The following is a 17,419-nucleotide window of genomic DNA, read 5'->3' as shown; positions in this document are numbered from 1 at the left end:
ACTTCGAAAAATTACCATTAAGTTTAATTACATTTCCTACCTTCCTAATACAAGTTTTATCCAGTGTTTGTGTTTTCAAGTTTCAATCGACTTTGTAACTTATTTTTTCTTTATTGGATAAGATTTTAAAGCCTTTAAGGATTATGTCCTTACAAAGGAAATGTTCATACCGTTTTTCTTAAATGACGCTTACCCATTGTGATACCTATTTATTAAGCTCACATATGATTCGATAGATACCAATTTTGGTTGGTTATCAAATAGGATCCGTTGGTATTTTTTTATCATTTAAAATTCTTCTTGGATCCAAGTCCGTCCTCTTGCACCCCTCCAGCGCAACAGAAGAAGGACGCGCGCGTCGTTCATACCCTTCAAATGCACGGCGGCACGCACAGGGTGCATTCTACCCCTGTCAACAGCCTGTGCAGCTCGGGGACTTTCCCGTGTCAGCCGCTTTCCTTCCTGATAACGCACAGTTTTTTTTAAGAGAAAATTTTTCTGATCGTGTATAATTGCTGGCATCTTGTCACGCTATCGCAGGACCCGCCTTCGTGAGGTCCTGCCCACCGCCTCTTGGAGAGGGTTAGCGATATTCTCATTGGCTCAACGACACCTCACGTGACCGGCCATCATCCTCCTCAATAGGAAAGAAACAAAAACAACTGTCACTAACAGTAACTGCGGACATACATGTAACAATCGTTTCCTCTTCTAAGCGCGCGGTGCATCTCGGGAAATTTGGCGCGATCGCGAAGTGACCGGTGACACTGTTGGAAGTGATCGTCATCGTCATCATCAAAAGTGCATTCGGATTTTTCACGAACATTATACTCAGTAAGATTTGTCTGGAAATTCCTACGTTTCCTTAGTGCCAGTGATAAATTTTTGATATCAAACTAATACCATGCATTTCCAAAAACTTGTGAGTGTAATTCCAATGGGACACCTACCATCCCAACCGAAAATTTCATACAAGGGAATGTAAACTCCCTATTGATAAGCTATGAAAGTGTAATGGAATATATGGAACAGTTTAACTTTAAGTGATTTGAGTGCACCCACAAGGATCCAAGCAGTTTACCCTTCTTTTGGAACTGGATAGACCGCACATTGAGTGAAAAGTGACTCAGAGTGTCCTGAACTAATTCCTTGAGTTTCTAGTTATTGTCAAAGTTACAGAAAAACCATTAGGCAATAGAGCATTTCCACAATACTTATAATTTGCTGGTCTTTTAATTATGAAGTTGTCCATTTCCAGGCGGATAGTTTTTATGAATTTATGAGTTTCTTGTTTCACGGGATTTCAGAAATGTATTTTTCTATTGAGAGAGTTATTTCACAAACTTGCTGCCATTACAGAAAATGCATGTACCGGCCTTTATAACATTTCGGTGTACTTCTTCATTAGAGCTACTCCTGATTCCTTGCAGTATTCCTTAAAACACAAGCGGGTCCTCATCGTGTTGTATCGGTTAAGATTTATAAACCACAACTAGATAACATTCCAAAACTCACACATGTTTAGATATAGTCAACTTTTTGGAAGACCCTGGAAGATTTTGCTGAACTTAACAAAATTCGGTTGATGCTTCAAAAGCTGCAATTTAAATTGGGTTTTTCGAAATCCAACGTATTTCCTTTTGGTGAAACGCTCTGAATGTGATGGATGATTTCGGTAGCGATATCTCCGGAAACCCTCCCGTCGATGCGCATTAAACAACACTACCGAATGCCGGCGGGTCACTTGGAAGAAGGAGAGTACGTTTCGGTGAAGACGAGGCCCACAACCCCTGAGGGCTCCGGAGCAGGCAACTTTTGGTTGACCTCATCCGGAGCCCCTCCGCATGGTCCTGCGGTCCTTCCACTGGAAGGCTGCAATGAAACTGGCTTCATCAATAGTCAACCGTCCATGGCGGAGTTCATGACTGCCTTGCCCCATCTATCTGGAGAAATGTCCCATGGAAATACTGCCATTAGTCCTCAAAATCCATCGCCAGGAGGTGGATATCCCATGGATGTTCCTCATGGAATGGGATCCCCTGGCGTGAATGTTCCTGAATATCCATGGATGAAGGAGAAGAAAACTACCAGGAAAAGTAGTCAGCAAGGTAAGAAAAAGAAACCGAAACTTATTTTACACTGTAAAACCTATAACAAAATATCTTTCATTTAACAATCCACAAAAAGTTAACAAACATTTATTTATAATACGAAAATATACAAATTAGTAAAGGCTCTCGCAGCCAGTAGGTTAACTGATGCTGTTCTGATTCTGGTTTAAAGGTCGTCGTGTGTTGGGGTTGCCTCCTAACGTTTCGCTAGTATAAGTGGCGACCTTCTTTAGAAATCCTTTCATGTCCGATGCTGGATGAGGTCTGCACTTCAATGGAGATTCAGGGAACATTGAAGAAGCTCGTCACTCGTGCTAGCGAAACGTAAGGAATCAACCCCAACTGACGACGGCCTTTAGTCTCGAATTAGAAAAGCACCAGTTCATGGGGTAAGTGTGTTTTGGTCAGAAGCTAATCCATTCTACAAACATGAATATCAAAAGTCTGTGGACAGAGTCATTGTTTCTTCATTATTCAATAAAATTGTGAAACAATTAACTTACCTATGAAACTATGAAACTAGGTTCCCACAGACAATATAGCTATCAACAATATCTATTGAAACCTCCATTTTGGACAAAATATACAGGTAATGTCTATGAAAGTACCTGCTGCGCGAAGTCTCTAGTATGGATGTTCAATTTCTTTGATGATAATTATATCACTTGGGAAATATGATGAGATCACATAAAGTTATTAGGATTATTTTTTTAAAAAAGTGGGTTACAAATCAACACCTGAAAACAGGTCAAGTCCTCTAAGACGGAAAGGGTTACTGTTCTAACGTACCATTAAAGGTATCGGTAGCAAATTCTTGAAGTGAAAAGAATTATACAAGCATACAATATACTTAATCACTATTCATTTGTCAAAAAAAACAGCCACAGGTACAAGTAGTACTTAAATAAAATGGGGATAGTGTGTGAAATTGGACATCATTTACATCTCTACTATGATCAAATGTGTTTTCATGATAGTATGACTTAAACGGATTAAACTGATCAGATGAAAACAACACAAATTGAAACATGACTTTGAACTGCTAGCCTCTTTGGATGTTTGAAATGTATGTTTTTATTGTTAATATGAATCCCAAACAAGTTGACGAGATTGTAATTTATGGCGAATTCAAATCCAAAAATTATAATAAACCAAACTCTCTGCCTCATAGTTTACTTCAGGTGCTAAATATAATTTGCTTACCTCTATGTTATCAGCAAACAGGATGAGATATATATAATTTTTTGGTTGATTCATTCAAAGCTATTTGACCTAAAATTAACTTTAAATTCACGTGAGCATATGATTAGAAATAATCAATAATAACGAAGAGTTTTATTGGCATACAAACATTGCAATAATGGCTCCATTTTAAGAAACCGGTCGATAGATCTGCCGTTTGAATCTAGATATTCACATGACCTGGCTAAACGGACTGTACAATGTAAAAATTCAAGCATATCTAATAGTTTTAATAGGTACGTACTTATTCATAACATAACTGCAAATCATACAAATTATTTCCCGAATTTTGCATAATTAGATGTTTACAAAACAATAATTACTATTTATCGTTTGCTATGACGAAATTAGAAAACAACGATTTGAACGTGAATTACGTAATAAAATAATACTATCTATCTCACATTTCCCATTGGGGATCACTACCTGTGTTGAATGTTGCTTTATCATCGCTGATGCTTATGTAGACATTAACACTTTATAATTTATATCTGTGTCCAGTTTTCCAATCTAAACCGTCCAAGCCGCACGCATGCATGACATGGACAGTTTATGACAATTTTCAATGGATAAAAAATTCATAGTTTTGAGTTTTTTTGTCAGATCGTCAGTCCTAAGACTGGTTGGACGCCCGCCTCCACTTTTTGTTACCGATACGAATGTTTCACTTACACCATCGTATATCGTCCCGCGCTCGTATGTACGCGACTTTTATATGAGGGCACCTAGAAACAAAGGTGTTTTAAAATAACCCCCCAAGCACTGTCCAGGAATGAAGTCGATGTGAGAATTCGAACAACATTCACTCTCTTTTTGATTTAACATCATCATCATAAGGTCGTCAGTCCTAAGACTGGTTGGACACCTACCTACTCTTTTTTCTATCCTGAGCTAATCCTCTAATTTCCCTAAAACTAGAACATTCCACATCCTTAACTATTTGTGAACTGTAATCTAATCTAGGTCTACTTCTACCCCTCGTAATTCCTATTTCTGCTTCTGATATGTTTCTAACTAGCCCTTCATGCCTGAGAAGGTGTCCTACCAGCCTATCTTGCCTGTTTCGTATTGACTTCCACAGTGGTCTCTGTTCTCCTATTCTTTCTAATACCTCCTCATTTCTAATCGTCTCTACCCATCGTATCCTCATCATTCGCCTGAAGCTCCACATTTGGAACGCTTCTAACCTTCTCTTTTCTGCCGCCCTCACTGTTCATATCATAAAACTTAAATTATTTGAAAATGCTCACAACTACATGAACTAGACAAGAAAAGTGTGCTAATTGGTATAGTGAACATTATTTTATTCCGTAATTTATTCCTTAGCACATCTTCGATTTTCTATTTCAGTACGTTAAATGATAAGGTATTGGTTCAACTGACGGTCATGCATATGAACAGGACTATTTCCTATTATCAAAATACAAAGGTTTTAGAATTTTCATTAAACAACAAATTCCTTACACTAGAGTATATATTAAAGTATTACAGTTTCCGTTCTGATGTCAAGTAAGGGATATCCATATAGTCGATCGAAAGATTCACTCCTGTATTCTAATATCTCAACAGATAAGTACTCTCCATCTACCCATTTAGGTTCGTAGATATGCATACTTACTACCGTAACAAGAAGTCAGCGAAAAGCGTTTATTGCGTCACTAGTTGTTTTGATGCTGACTTCACCTTTACATATGCAGGATTACTACAGATTGTTACACTGCACCACCGCTGATATCATGATTGTTGAGTGAAAAACATATGTGGAATAGGTAACAACACGTACTGATGGAGTTTTCTTGCAATAAAGAACAATTTTGAGAGAAATGAGAAACAGACACAGTATTAGAGTCAAAGTCAGAATCAACATCGAATCGTGAGCCAGCCTCATGGTAATCCATTTCAGTGAGATTACCCAAAAAAGCTGAGATATGTAGGGTTGATAAAATGATCAATTCCAGGAGCCATAATATTGCTTAGAAACTCACAAAAATGTAATTTCAATCAGACTATAACCAAAAGGTTTCCACAGAATAAAATTTTCATCTGACACATTCAGGAGTTCTAGATGGACGATGAAGAATTTTAATACCATTTCACAAAAAATTATGGTATTATTTGAGTAACAACAAGATGGTCTGGAAAATCAAATCTTCATGGTGTAAGTGCAGATATACCTACCAATTACATTTCTCTGTGGAGGAGAAGTACTTGGCGTATGGGCGTTCCACTATTGACATGACATGACGCATGTGCTCTCTGCCGTAAAGTTAATAATCCACAGGAAACAGAATTACACTGGCATGCTAGAGTAATTCAGTAATTTTAAACTGTATCGACGCGAAGCGAAGCAACTCCAACTGGCCTGCCAGACCGCTCACGAGATGGCCCTTCAAAAAATATTGCTCGAATGCGTGTGAATATGTCAACGCCTACCACGTTGCATGTCGTTCGGCAATAAACTTTTAATGTTACCTCCAACGAACGTAACCCTATTAGTTCGACGAAAATGAATAATGCCACATGTTTCACAGAAAGAAAAAAACGAATTGGAAAACTGCATGAACGGAAGATATGACAGCACAACCATGAATCAAAGGCTGTTGGTCCTATGAGTAATTTCTGAAACATAAGATAACATATGTAAAATACTTACCTAATAATCCAACAAATCCAAAAAGCAATGGCAATTGTAACAGGTCAATTGAAAAGTCCCCGGCCTAAAATAGTCAAACACATTTTTTTTGCAAAATTCGTTTTTTTTATTCAACATAATTCCCTTCAAGGGTGATACACTGATTATAGCGATCCTCCAACTTTTCGATACCATTTTTGTAGTACGATTTGTCCTTTGCTTCAAAATAGGCCTCAATTTCGGCGATCACCTCTTCATTCGACGAAAATTTTTTCCCAACGAGCATTCTTTTGAGATATGAGAACTGGAAGTAGTCGCTGGGGGCCAGATCTGGAGAATACGGTGGATGCGGAAGCAATTCGAAGCCCAATTCATGAATTTTTGCCATCGTTTTCACTGACTTGTGAGACGGTGCATTGTCTTGGTGAAGCAGGACTTTCTTTTTCTGCAAATGCGGTCGTTTCTCGGCGATTTCGTCCTTCAAACGGTCCAATAACGCTATGTAATAGTCGCTGTTGATGGTCCTTCCTTTTTCAAGGTAGTCAATGAAAATTATTCCACGCGCATCCCAAAATACAGACGCCATAACCTTGCCAGCCGACTTTTGCGTTTTTGCACGCTTTGGAGCGGGTTCATCGTGTGCAATCCACTCCGATGACTGTCGATTGGACTTCGGAGTGAAATGATGGAGCCATGTTTCATCCATTGTCACATATCGACGCAAAAACTCGGGTTTATTACGCGTGATCATCTTCAAACACTGTTCTGAATCATCAACTCGTCGTTGTTTTTGGTCAAAAGTGAGCTCGCGCGGCACCCACTTTGCACAGAGCTTTCTCATACCCAAATATTCGTGAATGATGTGATGTATACGTTCCGTTGATATCTGTAGAGTGTCTGCTATTTCATTCAATTTCAATTTACGGTCATTCAAAATGATTTTGTGGATTTTTTTAATGTTTTCGTCGGTAACAGCCTCTTTTGGGCGTCCACTGCGTTCACCGTCTTCGGTGCTCATTTCACCACGTCTAAACTTAGCATACCAATCCTTGATGGTTGATTTTCCTGGGGCAGTGTCCGGAAATTCCTTATCAAGCCAAGTTTTTGCTTCAACTGTATTTTTTCCCTTCAAAAAGCAATATTTTATCAACACGCGAAATTCCTTTTTATCCATTTTTTTCACAATAACAAAGTTGCTTCACTAAAAATGCTATAATTCACAAACTAATGATCCGACAGCCGTCAAATTTATAGACGCGTCTTTTGAAGGTTAGGACTAACTGAAAATCATATGGATTTAGTTCTGGTGCCGCCATCTATGTGTCAGGCCGGGGACTTTTCAATTGACCCTAGTACATCGAACTCTCCTGTAGAATAAATAAAATTGTTTGCTTTGTGTTATGTTTCCGATTTTTTTCTTCTTTTTGTTGATGTCAATATCAATAACTGTCAGGCTGACATGATAAAGAAAAAACATTTTATCCGCAGAAAATTTCAATAAATTATCCAGCGCAGTGAAGGACCTCGATGAAGACGTAAATGAAGTATCACGTCCTTCAGGACTTTCGAATCGAGACCTACGGTTTAACACCATAATTCATGTCAAGTATCGCCACCATCCTTCCACAGGGCATTCCCCTGACGCTGTTTAGCGTGTTGTTGTGTTGTACACATAAGCGACGTCGCCGACGCCTACTGTGACTCCGCTGACGACGCCGACACCATATAAGAGCTCATATATAGTGCCGCCGAAACCTGTGGATTCACACATTTGTGCCATTTGTCAAATGCCGCCGGTCTACCGGAGGGGCGACCAGGCAGCAACCAGCCTAAGGGCTACTACGTTATCCTGTTTACAGGAGTACAAGGGATTTAGTAAGAAGGATACGGTTTAGGGGAAGCGGCGAGAAGCGGTAACACGACAGAGAAATATACGAGGATAAATGGACCAAGGATAATGGGCATCAGGGGGTCATCAAGCATCAGCAATAAATTATATTGCTGTTAATAGGGAGACATTGAAATACCCTGTTGAGCAATCAAAGTGGGTTAAGAAAATCGCCAAAATAGTGGGGCGACAAAACATTCCATTCTTAATCAATACAGACCTTTACTACTTATGACTAAAATAAGTCTTGATCTTTGTAGGAGAACAGACGTCAATTTAAGACCATTAAAATCAAGTAAGTAGTAAAGTATTACTAGAAGTAGAAGATAAGCAGTGATAGACGTGCCATGAAGCGATAAAGTCAGGTAACCCTCATGTTTCTACAGTTCACTCTACTCTATTTTAATATCTAAAACACTGAGAACTTCTCACACAAATGAATAAAATAGAAATACAAAAGAAGTGAGACATTTGTGCAATTTCATTGAAGTGTTGTTAATCACCCGTTTTGAGAGCAAAACAATGATGAATGCCGTCACTACAGTGGCAAACACAACAATTATAGTCGCACTATTGAATGTCGAACATGTTATAGGGCTTGTATTGTAGTTGTATTGATTTGTCTTTAACACAATCTATCAATGTCAGGAACAGTCTTTTTTTTTCGGATGTTTCTAAAATCGTTGTCGATTAGTTTTTCCGTTCTTCCTTCTGCTGGATATTTAAATACATTCATATTTAGTTAATTGATTTGTGGTCGTCATTTAATAAAGATCCATGCTAAGGTCAATTAACAAATGACACTAGCACTATTTTGTCAATGTTCAATAATTTTATTGCATTAAGTATGAAATTAGTGAAGATTGATACAAAAGTAATTTCATTTGCTAATTAACCTTAACTTTCATTTATTATGAAGACGCTAATACAGGATTGAAGACACCAATATTTTTAATCAATCTGTTTAGTCTGTCTCAGTCTTGGTATTGGACTTAGTCTTGCTTAATAGGTCTTGGCCTTGGTCTCGCTCAAATACTTCTAGTTTTGGTCTTCGTCTTGATCTTGCTAATATAGTCTTAGACTTGGTGTTAGTCTTACATGTTAAATTTTTGGTGTTGCTCATTAAATCTGTTAATAATTCTTCTGAGCAAAAACTTTTCTATTTATCGACACAATATTTGTGTTAAATGCTAAAATTTTCTGTCATACATGCGACCTTGTCATGACTTAAAGAAAATAGTATCGATAGTTGTGAGAGAAAAAAAAACTCGAGAACTTGCCCTTTGCCCAGTGCATAAGTTGACCCTTCCTCCAACGTTTAAATTGACCTTTCAGCGAACAAAATAGTACAAGGTCCTTGAAAGAAGTAAAAAATATCGAAAAAAAGTTAGTTTGTGTCTATTTTTCAACCATGTGTTGTCCAGACATAGGAACAAAAAAAACCTATTCCAAGGGCATTCTTGTAGATCCTCTTTTTCAAACAGTAGTAAAGTTGCTTTTTTTTATATATTTAGTGATAAAATATATTAAAGCAAGCTAAAAATTTCAAGTACTAAAAGGTATCGTTCCAAGAAAAGAATATATTAAAGTTACTTCAAACAGTTTACATCATCAATCCACTGGAAGTAATAATTTTTCGTTTAGTCTTGCGAATTTTGAGTTTTGTCTTGCATATTGAGTCTTGGATTTAGTTTTGAATTTTCACAAGACCAAGTATAAGACAAAGACTAATTTTGCTCAAGCCCTGGCGTAACACTGAGTCAATTATAGGTCATAGCAATCTTTGCCTTCGTCTTGATTTCACAATCATAATCTTGGTGTTGCAATCATAGAACGACTTAGCATTTTGGGCAAGTGTGTATATTGTATGTGACTGCAGAATTAATTAAGTTTTTCAAAAAGAAGAACCTTAAGGCCTTCGTTAGCAATTATCAAAATATTCAAATGTAGATGACGATTTCGAACATATGAGTTATTTTCAGCATAGGTAGCTTCGATAAATCATCAATCATCAGAGGTATATAAAAATATTGGCTGATGTTTTAGAGTGCATTAAGTATTATACATATATTTTCAAAGCAACAGATATAACAAAATAGGCGAGATAGGTTGGTAGGACACCTTGGAGGCAGGAACAGGAGTTAAGGAGGTAGACCTACATTAGATTACTGTTCACAAATGGTTATGCGGGATGTTCTAGTTTTAGGGTAATGCGAAGATTAGCTCAGGATAGGAAAGAGTGAAAGTGCGTGTCCAACCAGTCTGACGAACTTAGAATCCCCTAAACAAAAATTTTCAGTCTCTCTCCAGTCTGTCAGAGTCTTTCAGAATCTTTCAACGTCTCTGAGAGCGTCTCTCACAGTCTGTCAGTTATTGCCTAGGTGTTTTTGTGGATCTCTCACAGTCACTATATGATATACTCGACCAATAAAATTGTTAATTCAGATATTCGAGTCTAGAGACTGAATGAATAAAACTGAAAAATTGAGAAACTCGAGTCTCTCGTTCAAAGACTGGATACGAAATGAAGATCTCTCTATGACCTACTCGAGTCTATCGTTCAGAGACGCTAAACAGTCTTTTTGACAGTCTCTCTCAGCGACACCACAGAGACTCAATGAGAGTTAGGGACTCGAGTCTCGCTCTCAAAGACTCTGAGAGATTGAACATTTTTATCTCGGGTCATGAGACATAGCAAAGATGAATAACGAAGTTGATTGTATTCTATATTAGTGAAACGTTCTTCTAAAATATTATTTTTCACTCACTCATGCAACCTCTTTCGTAAATGGCAAGACTTTGAGTAGGTATCTATTAAAAACAGAAATGGAATAGCTTTAAAAAAAAAAAAAGCAAATGCCCTTAACCGGCTTATTACATGCAGAAAGTAATTTTAACACGACTCCCAGAGATTAGATAGCGAAATATTCTCAATTAGTTATAACAAGTGATAAATCAGCCGTCAGCGTTGGAAAGCATTAAGAGAGCGTAATAATTTTGCAATTGCGCCTAATGCAAATTATAATCTACGCACGAGGTTTCTTTTTGTTGAGCAACATATTTAGGTATACGTGCCCACTGACACATGTGCAAATTTTCTTTTAAACAATTACGTATTACACAATTACGTCATTATTTATTTATTTATTTAAAAAGAGAAAAGGTATCTTCAACTTTTATGATGTTACTGTTTCTTCTATTAAGTACATGTTTAAATAAAAACAAAACCACATAAAAACCTAACCGTCATGTATGATATGGTTGCTCTAGGCGTCAGGGGCCTCGGAGACCGTTGCCGACTGCATATTCTTATTCAGCTACCCTCAAAACACTCATAAGATTGCATTTTTCTAAGGCATTAATGCATTTTTAAAGATGAATTGATCTCTTATATTCATAAAGTTTAAATGGCATTTTTTCACAATGGGCGCGGCGGAAAAGAAAGGGTTAGAAGCGTTCGAAATATGGTGATGGTGAATGATGAGGATACCGTGGATAGGGAAGGTTAGAAGTGAAAAGGTATTAGAAAAAATACAAGAACAGAGGACTTTGTGGAAGTAAATGAAAAATAGGCGATATAGGCTTGTAGGACATCTTCTCAGGCATGAAGGTCTAGTCAGAAACATATTTGAGGCAGGAATGGGAGTGAGGAGGAATTGAGGTAGACCTAGATTAGATTACTGTTCGCAAATATTAAGGATGTGGGTTGTTCTAGTTTTAGAGAAATGCGAAGATTAGTTCAGGATAGAAAAGAGTGTCAAACCAGTCTTACGACTGACGACCTTATGATGATGATTCACAAAGTTTGAGAGGGTCTTCCGAATCGAATACAGAAAACCACATCTCGACCCGAATAATAAATATCAAAGGTTTGGCTTATTTTTGTGTTGCATTACCTAAACTATGATGTACTAGGGTCAATTGAAAAGTCCCCGGCCTGACACATAGATGGCGGCACCAGAACTAAATCCATATGATTTTCAGTTAGTCCTAACCTTCAAAAGACGCGTCTATAAATTTGACGGCTGTCGGATCATTAGTTTGTGAATTATAGCATTTTTAGTGAAGCAACTTTTGTTATTGTGAAAAAAATGGATAAAAAGGAATTTCGCGTGTTGATAAAATATTGCTTTTTGAAGGGAAAAAATACAGTTGAAGCAAAAACTTGGCTTGATAACGAATTTCCGGACACTGCCCCAGGAAAATCAACCATCAAGGATTGGTATGCTAAGTTTAGACGTGGTGAAATGAGCACCGAAGACGGTGAACGCAGTGGACGCCCAAAAGAGGCTGTTACGGACGAAAACATTAAAAAAATCCACAAAATGATTTTGAATGACCGTAAATTGAAATTGAATGAAATAGCAGACACTCTACAGATATCAACGGAACGTATACATCACATCATTCACGAATATTTGGGTATGAGAAAGCTCTGTGCAAAGTGGGTGCCGCGCGAGCTCACTTTTGACCAAAAACAACGACGAGTTGATGATTCAGAGCAGTGTTTGAAGATGATCACGCGTAATAAACCCGAGTTTTTGCGTCGATATGTGACAATGGATGAAACATGGCTCCATCATTTCACTCCGAAGTCCAATCGACAGTCATCGGAGTGGACTGCACACGATGAACCCGCTCCAAAGCGTGCAAAAACGCAACAGTCGGCTGGCAAGGTTATGGCGTCTGTATTTTGGGATGCGCGTGGAATAATTTTCATTGACTACCTTGAAAAAGGAAGGACCATCAACAGCGACTATTACATAGCGTTATTGGACCGTTTGAAGGACGAAATCGCCGAGAAACGACCGCATTTGCAGAAAAAGAAAGTCCTGCTTCACCAAGACAATGCACCGTCTCACAAGTCAGTGAAAACGATGGCAAAAATTCATGAATTGGGCTTCGAATTGCTTCCGCATCCACCGTATTCTCCAGATCTGGCCCCCAGCGACTACTTCCTGTTCTCAGATCTCAAAAGAATGCTCGTTGGGAAAAAATTTTCGTCGAATGAAGAGGTGATCGCCGAAACTGAGGCCTATTTTGAAGCAAAGGACAAATCGTACTACAAAAATGGTATCGAAAAGTTGGAGGATCGCTATAATCAGTGTATCACCCTTGAAGGGAATTATGTTGAATAAAAAAAACGAATTTTGCAAAAAAAATGTGTTTTACTATTTTAGGCCGGGGACTTTTCAATTGACCTGTTACATCTCAGAACATACTACAAACGGCACAGTGAACGCCATCTGTAGCACAATGCTACATTTTAGGATTACGTATTTTTTACAGACCACTTCGAATTATTTTATGATGTACATCTTTTGAAATGATATCAGCTTTTTTGAATCATTCCAAAGACTAGTTGCTTCTCCTTCTATTGGCAAAGATAGCAATTTCAGAAGGAAATATGTTATTTTTATTTAATTAATATTAAAAAACGAATACACATTTATATGACAAATACTGAGTGTTATTAAATTGTTTAGATACTTAATCGAATAAAACCTTCAACCCCGAACCGACGAAAACCATGGCTTTTTAGGGATTTATCACAACGTGGGATACTGTTATGATTTGGTTGCGATCTGTGAGTAATTGGGTTGAGTGCCTAATAGTTCTTACCAAATAATTCAAAATATTGCACTTCACTGTGCTTGCTTTTGTTTCACGAAAACTAAAACAACCATTCGAAAATACTAAGATAGATAATTGATAGAAGCCGCATTTAAATAATTTAGATCTTTTGTTTATAAAACCTTCTTAGACATATATTTATTTTCATATCATTACTTTTCAAGAAAGTTTCTACTTTTAATAGCGGTTAATATTTTAATAATTATCACCTTTTGTAGCTTAGTTATCAGAACACTGGTTAGTAAAGCTAAAATAGGATGCGAGGTAATCTGTAGTGGGAAGTTATTAAATTGACTTCAAATTAATGATTGATAATTATTATTTACTTATTCATTATAATAATTTGATTTGAACAAATTATGGAAAATGTTTTGTAGATGATTATCAAAACGTTTAATTAACGGATGGAAAAGTTATTCATTAGAAGTGGAACTAAACAATTGCAATAAAATGGGTCGATTTAAATATCCATACTCGGCATTCACACTAAGAGTTCTGGTGAGTTCTAACCTTAAAATTTCAACGTTTAGGGCATTATTTGAGAAGATGACGCTTAAGAGTAATTGTAATATGATCTACTACGATCCCCACTATCCATAATGTTAAGAACTTTGAGATGCGAATAATAGAACCGAATAATTTGTGGTTTTATTGAATAAAACGCTCAAAGACTGTTAGATATTGATCGCATTTGTTTGAAAATAATATTTCCGTCGTCCTTATTAAATAACAAAGCGTAGACGTGCGGTGTCGAGAGAATAAACTCTGTAAGCCATTCAAAGTGCAATTAGCATCGTAAACATAGGTAAGCGATATTAAATGCATATCAGTACTCGCGGCGGATTTAAATTGTGATATACTTACCGAAAAAGTAGCTGTCGTCGCCCGCTGGGGCAGGAGCTTTCGCGGGTAACAGATCCAATTTAGGGGATTCCCCGGGCACTAAATCCCCTTCAAATTAGAGATAACTCCACAACGCAATCCTCTCTTGAGCATTCATTGGTAGAATACGAACCGATTACAATAAATGGCTGTTCGTTTTTAAGCAGAACGTCGACGCTTTTACGAAAATCTATAAATTTTGTCGCAAAATCTTTCATTAATACAGTCAACGTGATCGAAACTTTATCTATAATTATTTATGTAACACTAGTTAAACTCGTTCAAAATTGGACAGTGAGTGCCATTGTCGATGGCGACTAGAACTGCACACTGCACCTATGCAATATAAGGAAACCTCTGCTCAAATCGCTCAAATAATACTATAAACGTCAAAATTTGAAGGTTAGAATTCACCGGTCAGAAAACTGAATTAATCATAAGTTCGTCAGTCTTAAGACTGGTTGGATACACACATCCACTCTTTCCTATCCTGAGCTAATCTTCGCATTTCCCTAAAACTAGAACATCCTAAACTATTTATGAACAGTAATCTAATCTAAGTCTACCTCTATTCCTCTTAACTCCTGTTTCTGGATACTGAATATAACATGAAGTGTTTGAAAAGTGTTTTTACACTATTTACAAACTTCTGTTGAAATTGTACCATTAAATGTTGTAGATTATTTAGCTGAAAAGAAGCTCGTATAATTGCAAAGAGATTTCAAAAGAACTATCTATACTCATTATTCAACATGGCATTCAAATGTTGGTACCTCGAAAACACAGTTAGATTTGTTGAAATTATTTTTGAATAAAAATCCCAGCACACAAGAAATGAGAAATCATTGTTTGAAAATTATAGTTATTGAAGTTAATTAGAAACAAAATCGTTACATGTATCTGGTTTAAATGTATTAAGGAACTATAACCCAAAAGAATACTGAACAAGATGTCTGACCTGGTACACAAAACTGGCGTTACTGTATCTGGTTTAAATATATTATGGGATTATAAACCAAAAGAAAAATAAAATATGTAATTAAAAATAAGAACAAAATATCCGACCTAGCACACAAAACTGGTGTTACTGTATCTAGTTTAAATATATTATGAAACTATAAACCAAAAGAAAAATGAAGTATTAAATTAAAAACAAGAACAAAATGTCTGACGTGGCATACAAAAGTGGCGTTACTGTCGAAACCCTTTTTGCTAATCTTCTTTAACTTCCTTCCCTAATGGAGTTGATGGAACTAATTTTCACTTTTTATATGTATTTGTTTGCTAAATAACAAATTAATTTAGGGTATGAGCATCACGAACACTAGCTGTACCAACTTTCTTTTTGTTCTTCTTTCTTCTTATCAAATGATCGTGTTCATTCCCATTCGACATACAACAATCCCTTTACTTCTGTTTATATGTTACTATCCGTTCACAGGTGACTTACTTTCACAGATTAGTCTAGACTAGTCTTCATAGAACACACCCTTCATGCAAAAGATACAGCAATATACAGACCGCTACATTGACAATTTGCTATAGAGGAATAGGTACGATGAGCCAAGACAGCTTACGGAATTGACTATACATATGTTACGTATATTATCCGTCGTTCGAATTAAACAGTTGAATGAAATCAAATCCAAAACTTTCTTAATAATAATAATGTACCAACAATGTAAAAATTTTTAGAACAATTAACACTACGTTTGCATTGTCTTCTAGTGAAAGGACTTAATGGGGTTATATTGAGTTTTCACAATATAACACGGTTCAATTGACGATTATCTACACTCACAAAACTGATCCTTGAAACTGTTAAAAGTTTTATTTATTATCTAAAATAAAAAGTCCTCGGGACGGTACAAAGAAAGAAGGCACTTGAATATTCTTTAACTGATATGATCCTACTTTGGAAGACATCGCTTGGTTGAATACTTTAATATTTTCTCTTAGAAAAAAGATTGTGTATCCGAAAAATTTTTTGTCGGATGTTTCTCAGATATTGTTTCTTAGGTCATAAAAAGGCTCGTTTCTTTCGAAGTTCCACACAACTTTTCGGCGATGCAAGTTACGAAACGAGGGTGGAAACAAGTATGAGAAGGGTGACGTATCTTTTTTTGCCTTTATCAAAGCCTTCTTATAAATTCAATTTTTTCCGGCAACCGCTTCGGGACCGTCTATCTATCTATCAGTGTGTTCGTATATTGTATGCGCTTGAGCCCAATTGATTAATGATTAAAGAGAAACAATTACAAGCGCTTTGCGACACCACCACCGCATTCAGTGACGGTGGCGCTAGCAGCGGTGGGACGTTTACCATCCCGCGCCCCCCCCCCCACCAAGGGTTGCGGCGATGTGGGATTTGTCCCTTATTCCGTTAATTAATCCAGAGCCGTCATAAATCAATCTGTAGCCGCAAGGTGACGCGTCATCATATCGACATCATTGACCTGTTCGTCATACTGCCACCCCCGAGCATCCCCGTCCGACAAGCAACCGTGTCGCTTCTGCTACCGCTTTTTTCTGCACTCAATTCTCTCGTACGCTGCAGATGGCTCAGAATTTCATTAAATTAATTTTACATTTTTTCTAATACCTGCTTATTATCCACAAGAGGGAGACAGGCACACAGATATTGCCTTAATTAATCAAACTACGGACAAACAGAAAAACATTGTACTTAGTTCAAGCCAGAAAATTTTGTGGGTAGATCTGAATGTAAGGCGTTCAAAAGCTAAATCTGAAAAAGTCATAAAGTTTTCGTTATGACAATTTATGCAGTCATGATGGATAACAATAAAAACATTTTCATTATTCGAAACTGGTGGTGGTTGAGGTCAGAAAGGTGAAACGAACGAAATGAAGGCAGAAGAGTGTGAAAGATTGTATTATTTGTGGAATATTACTGCCCCAGCGTTTGCATAAGTGATCCAAGAAAAGCGCATTAGGGCAGATAGACCCGGAATCGCATCAATGTCTTCCCTAATGTTAAGCAATGGTCTAAACTTCTAGACTAGACCATAG

The 17,419-nt window shown here is 37.1% G+C and overlaps 1 protein-coding gene across 1 annotated transcript in view; it reads left to right on the top strand.

Annotated features, from left to right (window-relative positions):
* The first annotated feature begins 736 nt into the window (after positions 1-736).
* LOC108734881 (homeotic protein proboscipedia) overlaps positions 737-17,419 on the top strand; it is a 57,474-nt gene continuing 40,791 nt past the window's right edge. The window contains exon 1 of the mRNA XM_018466593.1: positions 737-2,108. Within this exon, the coding sequence (XP_018322095.1) occupies positions 1,667-2,108 (442 nt within the window). The 5' untranslated portion in view covers positions 737-1,666. The remainder of the gene's footprint in view (positions 2,109-17,419) is intronic.

Source organism: Agrilus planipennis, unplaced genomic scaffold, assembly GCF_000699045.2.
Source record: "Agrilus planipennis isolate EAB-ADULT unplaced genomic scaffold, Apla_2.0 scaffold50, whole genome shotgun sequence".
Taxonomy (NCBI): domain Eukaryota; kingdom Metazoa; phylum Arthropoda; class Insecta; order Coleoptera; family Buprestidae; genus Agrilus; species Agrilus planipennis.
This window is presented reverse-complemented; position numbering and strand designations above follow the sequence as displayed.